Source organism: Leptodactylus fuscus, unplaced genomic scaffold (genome assembly GCF_031893055.1).
Source record: "Leptodactylus fuscus isolate aLepFus1 unplaced genomic scaffold, aLepFus1.hap2 HAP2_SCAFFOLD_116, whole genome shotgun sequence".
Classification (NCBI taxonomy): Eukaryota; Metazoa; Chordata; class Amphibia; order Anura; family Leptodactylidae; genus Leptodactylus; species Leptodactylus fuscus.
Genome location: NW_027439989.1, coordinates 210219 through 220168, shown reverse-complemented (window position 1 = coordinate 220168; position 9950 = coordinate 210219). Strand labels below are relative to the sequence as shown.

Sequence of the window (9950 nt, the reverse complement as noted above, 5' to 3'; positions counted from 1 at the left end):
GATTGGCATTTTCTGAATAGTGTGAGATTCTGCGCTCCTTCACTGTAGGATTATAAGCTGATAACCTACTAATCCTTCATGGATAAGGATGTCTTCCTCTCATCATCTTTCTTTGAGTCAGATGGGGGAATATGTCTGGTTAGGAAGGCGCCACCATGAGGCAGTCCAGGGCCTTCTTAGACCATGCATGTCCTGCTAAGAATTCTGGATAAGGAATATATAAATAAGAAAGTCTTGGTGAAAAAGATGAATTTGCTCTAGCGCCACCTTTTGGAAGGAGCTCCCTATAGATCAATGCAGCTGTATTTTATAAAAGCTAATTGTGTAAGCCAGATGGCGGACAGAAGACAGACAGAAGGCGGACAGAAGACAGACAGAAAGCGGGCAGAAGGCGGACAGTCCCTGCACTAAGGAGTGGCAATAAGCTCAGAACAGGTCCCTATTTTATTGAAAACCATGCATTCTCTGTAAGGAGCTCCTTCCGAAAGGTCCTCGTTTTCTGATCACCTTCTTCTGGTTTGTTACCACAGTAGTCGACTTGCTAACTTGAAGTCTATAGTTTATAGGTTTCCATGATTGTAATGCTGTAGGTCATGTTGTGCAGATGTCCATGTATGACACCACTCGTGATATCCGGGCCGCAGTACGCATCTCTTTAGTGCAAACATTCCAGGAATTCTTCTTGCCGAGTTATCTTGATCATTTCTCACTGTAAAACTGCTGTAATGTCTCTGAACCAGCACTGCAAGAGTTAACTGCGCCATTGATCCCGGACGCTTATCAGGATTGTAACCAATAATCAGACAGGATGAGAAAAACGTAGAATCATTCTGGTCATTGTCAGCAATAATTGGATGTCCTGGGAATGAGTCTGGGACTTTGTTATATGATTAGTATTCCCAGCCCTTAGGCTGTAGCTGAGCACAGACAAAGCGCTGAATATTCCTGGGCAGCCATCTTGAAATAAAGTGATATCATTATACTAAACTTTACTTTATTAAACAGTAACACATGTGGGATTATAGACTTACCAAACAGTGCGACACAACTGACAATCTGTCTTCTATTCTCACTCCCTTTTGCTTTGATTCCTGCTTTGCACACTCTTGGCATTCTCTTGATGAGCTCCATGAGGTAGTCACCAGGAATGGTTCTCACTTCACAGGTGTGCCCTGTCAGGTGTAATAAGTGGGATTTCTTGCCTTATAAATGGGGTTGGGACCATCAGTTGTGTTGTGCAGAAGTCAGGTGGATACACAGCTGATAGTCCTACTGAATAGACTCTTAGAATTTGTATTATGGCAAGAAAGAAGCAGCTCAGTAGAGAAAAACCAGTGGCCATCATTACTGTAAGAAATGAAGGTCAGTCAGTCCGAAAACTTGGGAAAACTTTGAAAGTGTCCCCAAGTGCGGTTGCAAAAACCATCAAGCGCTACAAAGAAACTGGCTGACATGAGGACCGCCCCAGGAAAGGAAGACCAGGAGTCACCTCTGCTGCAGAGGATAAGGACCGCCCCAGGAAAGGAAGACCAAGAGTCACCTCTGCTGCGGAGGATAAGGACCACCCCGGGAAAGGAAGACCAAGAGTCACCTCTGCTGCGGAGGATAAGGACCACCCCGGGAAAGGAAGACCAAGAGTCACCTCTGCTGCGGAGGATAAGGACCACCCCTGGAAAGGAAGACCAAGAGTCATCTCTGCTGCGGAGGATAAGGACTGCCCCTGGAAAGGAAGACCAAGAGTCATCTCTGCTGCGGAGGATAAGGACCGCCCCAGGAAGGGAAGACCAGGAGTCACCTCTGCTACGGAGGATGAGGACTGCCCCAGGAAATAAAGACCAAGAGTCACCTCTGCTGCGGAGGATGAGGACCGCCCTAGGAAGGGAAGACCAAGAGTCACCTCTGCTGCAGAGGATAAGGACCGCCCCAGGAAGGGAAGAACAAGAGTCACCTCTGCTGCGGAGGATAAGGACTGCCCCTGGAAAGGAAGACCAAGAGTCATCTCTGCTGCGGAGGATAAGGACCGCCCCAGGAAGGGAAGACCAAGAGTCACCTCTGCTGCGGAAGATGAGGACTGCCCCAGGAAATAAAGACCAAGAGTCACCTCTGCTGCGGAGGATGAGGACCGCCCTAGGAAGGGAAGTCCAAGAGTCACCTCTGCTGCGGAGGATAAGGACTGCCCCAGGAAGGGAAGAACAAGAGTCACCTCTGCTGCGGAGGATGAGGACTGCCCCGGGAAATAAAGACCAAGAGTCACCTCTGCTGCGGAGGATGAGGACCGCCCTAGGAAAGGCAGACCAAGAGTCACCTCTGCTGCAGAGGATGAGGACCGCCCCGGGAAAGGAAGACCAAGAGTCACCTCTGCTGCGGAGGATGAGGACCGCCCCAGGAAAGGAAGACCAAGAGTCACCTCTGCTGCAGAGGAGAAGTTCATCCGAGTCACCAGCCTCAGAAATCGCAGGTTACCAGCAGCTCAGATTAGAGAGCAGATCAATGCCACACAGAGTTCTAGCAGCAGACACATCTCTACAACAACTGGTAAGAGGAGACTTTGTGCAGCAGCCGCCTTCATGGTAAAATAGCTGCTAGAAAACCACTGCTAAGAACCGGCAACAAGCAAAAGAGACCACAAGGAATGGACATTAGACCAGTGGAAATCTGGACTTTGGTCTGATGAGTCCAAATTGGAGATCTTCGGTTCCAACCACTGTGTATTTGGTGAAGGGATGGACTCTACATGCCTGGTTCCCACCGTGAAGCATGGAGGAGGAGGTGTGGTAGTGTGAGGGTGCTTTGCTGTTGCCACTGTTGGGGATTTACTCAAAATTGAAGGCATACTGAACCAGCATGACTACCAGCATGCTATTCCATCTGGTTTGAGTTTAGTTGGACCATCATTTATTTTTCAACAGGACAATGACCCCAAACACACTTCCAGGCTGTGACCAAGATGTAGAGTGATGGGGGGGGGGGCTACACCAGATGACCTGGCCTCCATAGTCACCAGACCTGAACCCAATCCAGAAGGTTTTGGGTGAGCTGGAATGCAGAGTGAAGGCAAAAAGGGCCAACAAGTGCTAAGCATCTCTGGGAACTCCTTCAAGACTGTTGGAAGACCATTTCAGGTGACTATGAGAGAAGAAGGGAAAGGGAGGCCACGATGGAAACCTTTATATATGTTACATGAGAGAAGAAGCAGAGAAAGAGAGGACACAATGGAAACCTTTATATATGTTACAGGAGCGAAGAAGAAGAGAAAGGGAGGACATGATGGAAACCTTTATATATGTTACATGAGAGAAGAAGAGAAATGGAGGACAAGATGTAAACCTTTATATATGTTACATGAGAGAAGAAGAAGAGAAAGGGAGGACATGATGGAAACCTTTATATATGTTACATGAGAGAAGAAGAAGAGAAAGGGAGGACATAATGGAAACCTTTATATATGTTACATGAGAGAAGAAGAAGAGAAAGGGAGGACATGATGGAAACCTTTATATATGTTACATGAGAGAAGAAGCAGAGAAAGAGAGGACACAATGGAAACCTTTATATATGTTACAGGAGCGAAGAAGAAGAGAAAGGGAGGACATGATGGAAACCTTTATATATGTTACAGGAGAGAAGAAGAAGAGAAAGGGAGGACACAATGGAAACCTTTATATATGTTACAGGAGCGAAGAAGAAGAGAAAGGGAGGACATGATGGAAACCTTTATATATGTTACATGAGAGAAGAAGAGAAATGGAGGACAAGATGTAAACCTTTATATATGTTACAGGAGAGAAGAAGAAGAGAAAGGGAGGACAAGATGGGAACCTTTATATATGTTACATGAGAGAAGAAGAAGAGAAAGGAAGGACATGATGGAAACCTTTATATGTTACATGAGAGAAGAAGGGAAATGGGGGACACGATGGAAACCTTTATATGTTACATGAGAGAAGAAGGGAAATGGGGGACAAGATGTAAACCTTTATATATGTTACATGAGAGAAGAAGCAGAGAAAGAGGACACGATGGAAACCTTTATATATGTTACATGAGAGAAGAAGCAGAGAAAGAGAGGACACGATGGAAACCTTTATATATGTTACATGAGAGAAGAGAAAGGGAGAACAAGATGGAAACCTTTATATATGTTACAGGAGAGAAGAAGAAGAGAAAGAGAGGACACGATGGAAACCTTTATATATCCTACTCAAGAGAAGAAGAGAAAGGGAGGACACGATGGAAACTTTTATATATGTTACATGAGAGAAGAAGAGAAAGGGAGGACACGATGGAAACCTTTATATATGTTACATGAGAGAAGAAGAAGAGAAAGGGAGGACACGATGGAAACCTTTATATATGTTACATGAGAGAAGAAGAAGAAGAGAAAGGGAGGACACGATGGAAACCTTTATATATGTTACATGAGAGAAGAAGAAGAGAAAGGGAGGACCCGATGGAAACCTTTATATATGTTACAGGAGAGAAGAAGAAGAGAAAGAGAGGACACGATGGAAACCTTTATATATCCTACTCGAGAGAAGAAGAGAAAGGGAGGACACGATGGAAACCTTTATATATGTTACATGAGAGAAGAAGAGAAAGGGAGGACACGATGGAAACCTTTATATATGTTACAGGAGAGAAGAAGAAGAGAAAGAGAGGACACAATGGAAACCTTTATATATCTTACTCGAGAGAAGAAGAGAAAGGGAGGACACGATGGAAACTTTTATATATGTTACATGAGAGAAGAAGAGAAAGGGAGGACAAGATGGAAACCTTTATATATGTTACACAAGAGAAGAAGGTAAAGGGGGGACATGATTGAAACCTTTAAATATGTTACATGAGAGAAGAAGGTAAAGGGAGGACACGATGGAAACCTTTATATATGTTACATGAGAGAAGGGAAAGGGAGGACACGATGGAAAACTTTATATATGTTACACGAGAGAAGAAGGTAAAGGGGGGACACGATGGAAACCTTTAAATATGTTACATGAGAGAAGAAAAGAAATGGAGGACACGATAGAAACCTTTATATATGTTGCATGAGAGAAGAAGAAAAGAAAGGGAGGACACGATGGAAACCTTTATATATGTTACACGAGAGAAGAAGGTAAAGGGAGGACATGATGGAAACCTTTATATATGTTACATGAGAGAAGAAGAGAAAGGGAGGACCCGATGGAAACTTTTATATATGTTACATGAGAGAAGAAGAAGAGAAAGGGAGAACCCGATGGAAAACTTTATATATCTTGAGAGAAGAAGAGAAAGGGAGGACACGATGGAAACTTTTATATATGTTACATGAGAGAAGAAAGAAAGGGGAAGACACAATGGAAACATTTATATATGTTACATGAGATACATGAGAGAAGATAAAGGGAGGACACGATGGAAACCTTTATATATGTTTCATGAGAGAAGCGAAAGGGAGGACACGATGGAGACTTTTATATATGTTACAAGAGAGAAGAAGGGAAATGGAGGACACGATGGAAACCTTTATATATGTTACAAGAGAGAAGAAGGGAAAGGGAGGACATGATGGAACCTTTATATATGTTACATCTCTAAACTCTTGGAACGCCTGTTCTATTCTCGTTTAATCCGCTATGTCTCTGCTAACTCTCTGCTTGACCCCTTACAATCTGGTTTCCGCGCTCTGCACTCTACTGAAACGCCTCTCACAAAAGTCTCCAATGATCTCCTAATGGCTAAATCCAATGGTGACTTCTCTCTTCTTATTCTTCTGGACCTCTCTGCAGCTTTTGACACTGTTGACCATCATCTCCTCCTCACTCTGCTCCGCTTAGTCGGCCTCATGGACACTGCGCTCTCCTGGGTCTCCTCTTATCTCTCAGACCGCACTTTCAGTGTATCATTCGCGGGCTCTGTTTCCTCCCCTCTTTCCCTTGCTGTTGGGGTTCCTCAGGGCTCGGTCCTAGGCCCCCTGCTCTTTTCTCTCTACACAGCCCCCATTGGACAAACCATCGCCAGATTTGGCTTCAGGTCCCATCTTTATGCTGATGACACCCAATTATACACATCTTCCCGTGACATCACCCCTGCACTCATACAGAACACCAGTGACTGTCTCTCTGCTGTCTCTAATATCATGTCCTCGCTCTGACACTAAATCTCTCTAAGACTGAGCTACTGCTGTTTCCACCATCTAATAGATCTGTCCCTGATATATCCATTGCAGTCTCAGGCCTTACTATAACTCCTAGACAGTAGGCCCGCTGCCTCGGGGTCATGTGTGACGCAGACCTTTCCTTCACACCTCATATTGAATCACTCGCACGTTCATGTCACCTCCACCTCAAAAACATCTCCAGAATACACCCTTTCCTTACCAGAGATACACTAAAGACACTTACTGTCTCTCTGATTCATTCTCGCCTTGACTACTGTAACTCCTTACTAATCCGTCTTCCCCTCACTAAACTCTCCCCTCTACAATCTACTCTGAATGCAGCGGCTCATCTATCAGGCTAGACGCTACAGCGAGGCCTCCGGTCTGTGCCGGTCACTACGGCGAGGCCTCCGGTCTGTGCCGGTCACTACGGCGAGGCCTCCGGTCTGTGCCGGTCACTACGGCGAGGCCTCCGGTCTGTGCCGGTCACTACGGCGAGGCCTCCGGTCTGTGCCGGTCACTACGGCGAGGCCTCCGGTCTGTGCCGGTCACTACGGCGAGGCCTCCGGTCTGTGCCGGTCACTACGGCGAGGCCTCCGGTCTGTGCCGGTCACTACGGCGAGGCCTCCGGTCTGTGCCGGTCACTGCGGCGAGGCCTCCGGTCTGTGCCGGTCACTGCGGCGAGGCCTCCGGTCTGTGCCGGTCACTGCGGCGAGGCCTCCGGTCTGTGCCGGTCACTGCGGCGAGGCCTCCGGTCTGTGCCGGTCACTACGGCGAGGCCTCCGGTCTGTGCCGGTCACTGCGGCGAGGCCTCCGGTCTGTGCCGGTCACTGCGGCGAGGCCTCCGGTCTGTGCCGGTCACTACGGCGAGGCCTCCGGTCTGTGCCGGTCACTACGGCGAGGCCTCCGGTCTGTGCCGGTCACTACGGCGAGGCCTCCGGTCTGTGCTGGTCACTACAGCGAGGTGTCATGACCTGATTGCGTGTGTGTGTGTTGGTGTATGTTTCTGTCGGGGATTTGATTCGGGCTGCTGTGATCTGCTGGTGGGTTCCCTACCATTGAGCCATCAGTGTGTACATAGTGTTCTGGTCTTCTGAACACACTTGAGGTTATAAGAGTAAACCTCAGGTGTTATGTATTGCCATCATCCTATGGAAGGAGTCTGGGGCCTTTATTAGGAAGAGGGCTGTCTCCACCAGTTGCCGTTTTTTGTGGTCCCAACCTAGACTTCTTGGCCTTAGGAGGAGGAGGATTCTGCTTGTGCTTACTGACTAGAAAGGAGTTTGAGTGTTGTTTGTGTGTGAGTTTGGTTTTTCCCTCTACACTTCTACTCTGCCCTGCCCTTCACGTCTGTTTGTTTGGCACTATCTGGTTGTTTGAGGTGGGTTCCAGTTTATTTTACCCCAGTCCTGTGTAACCCTTTCCTCACCTCTCCACTATCCCTCTCCTCATTTCTCTGGTTTTGTATTGTGTTGTGCTGCGTGTCCGTTGTCCAGCACACCCCATCCAGTTTGTTTGTCTGCAGCTGCACCTTTATTTTTGTAGGGGTCACCACCTTAGAAACCCCAGTCCCTATCTCTCTTGCAGCTGTTGTCCTATCTGTCTGTTAGGCCTTCGTGCTAGAGAGCCAGGAGTTGTCGGGGCCAAGGCTTGCTTGCGGACAGCTTACCACCACCCGTAGGCAGGGCCTAGCTAGCCACCGTAGTGCCAGGGATAGTCTCCTTCCCCTGTTTCCTTAGCGGTGCAATCTGCAGCCTGGAATCTGTGTCTGGACTCTGACACAAACGTGACACGAGGCCTCTGGTCTGTGCCGGTCACTACAGCGAGGCCTCCGGTCTGTGCCGGTCACTACAGCGAGGCCTCCGGTCTGTGCCGGTCACTACAGCGAGGCCTCCGGTCTGTGCCGGTCACTACAGCCAGGCCTCCGGTCTGTGCCGGTCACTACAGCGAGGCCTCCGGTCTGTGCCGGTCACTACAGCCAGGCCTCCGGTCTGTGCCGGTCACTACAGCCAGGCCTCCGGTCTGTGCCGGTCACTACAGCCAGGCCTCCGGTCTGTGCCGGTCACTACAGCCAGGCCTCCGGTCTGTGCCGGTCACTACAGCGAGGCCTCCGGTCTGTGCCGGTCACTACAGCGAGGCCTCCGGTCTGTGCCGGTCACTACAGCGAGGCCTCCGGTCTGTGCCGGTCACTACAGCGAGGCCTCCGGTCTGTGCCGGTCACTACAGCGAGGCCTCCGGTCTGTGCCGGTCACTACAGCGAGGCCTCCGGTCTGTGCCGGTCACTACAGCGAGGCCTCCGGTCTGTGCCGGTCACTACAGCCAGGCCTCCGGTCTGTGCCGGTCACTACAGCCAGGCCTCCGGTCTGTGCCGGTCACTACAGCCAGGCCTCCGGTCTGTGCCGGTCACTACAGCGAGGCCTCCGGTCTGTGCCGGTCACTACAGCGAGGCCTCCGGTCTGCGCCGGTCACTACAGCGAGGCCTCCGGTCTGCGCCGGTCACTACAGCGAGGCCTCCGGTCTGTGCCGGTCACTACATTGGCTGCCTATTCATCATAGAATACAATATAAAGTTCTCCCCCTCCCCCACAAGGCTCTCCATAATGCCGCACCTCCATACATTTCTTCCCTCATCTCTGTCTACCGCCCAACCCCCGCTCTCTGCTCACTCAATGACCTAACACTTCCATCCTCTATTATCAGAACCTCCCCCGCTCGTATACAAGACTTCTCCCGAGCTGCACCACTTCTCTGGAATGCTCTACCCCGGACAATCAGAGGAACTCCCAATTTCTACAGTTTCAGACGCAAACTAAAGACGCATCTTATCAGACCGGCCGATCACAATGTCTAACGTAAACCCTTCCCCCTCCTCTGTCCCCGCCCCCACATTACCCCACATGATATGATGTCATCTCAGGATAACTTTATAGGTCCGAGCTCCATCCACATGTTACAGGACACGACTGGTGACGGCTCATAAAGTCTTATGTCTGTGTAATGACAGTCACCTCTATTACAGAAGTGTCTGACCCCTGTATAAGCAATGCCGCCCCTGCTACCTCCTATATCACCCCCTCTACCTCATAGATTGTAAGCTCTTGTGTCCCCCCTCTACCTCATAGATTGTAAGCTCTTGTGTCCCCCCTCTACCTCATAGATTGTAAGCTCTTGTGTCCCCCCCTCTACCTCATAGACTGTAAGCTCCTGTGTCACCCCTCTACCTCATAGATTGTAAGCTCTTGTGTCCCCCCTCTACCTCATAGATTGTAAGCTCTTGTGTCACCCCCTCTACCTCATAGACTGTAAGCTCTTGTGTCCCCCCTCTACCTCATAGATTGTAAGCTCTTGTGTCCCCCCTCTACCTCATAGATTGTAAGCTCTTGTGTCCCCCCCTCTACCTCATAGACTGTAAGCTCTTGTGTCACCCCCCTCTACCTCATAGATTGTAAGCTCTTGTGTCCCCCCCTCTACCTCATAGACTGTAAGCTCTTGTGTCCCCCCTCTACCTCATAGATTGTAAGCTCTTGTGTCCCCCCCTCTACCTCATAGACTGTAAACTCTTGTGTCCCCCCCTCTACCTCATAGATTGTAAGCTCTTGTGTCCCCCCCTCTACCTCATAGACTGTAAACTCTTGTGTCCCCCCCTCTACCTCATAGAGTGTAAGCTCTTGTGTCCCCCCCTCTACCTCATAGATTGTAAGCTCTTGTGTCACCCCCTCTACCTCATAGATTGTAAGCTCTTGTGTCCCCCCCTCTACCTCATAGATTGTAAGCTCTTGTGTCACCCCTCTACCTCATAGACTGTAAG

General features: G+C 49.1%; 1 protein-coding gene across 1 annotated transcript in view; it reads left to right on the top strand.

The window, feature by feature from the left end:
• Positions 1–9950, top strand: part of LOC142186770 (uncharacterized) — a 74015-nt gene that overhangs the window by 52085 nt on the left and 11980 nt on the right. The window contains exon 3 of the mRNA XM_075261360.1: positions 2644–2647. Coding sequence (XP_075117461.1) covers positions 2644–2647 — 4 coding nt within the window. The remainder of the gene's footprint in view (positions 1–2643; positions 2648–9950) is intronic.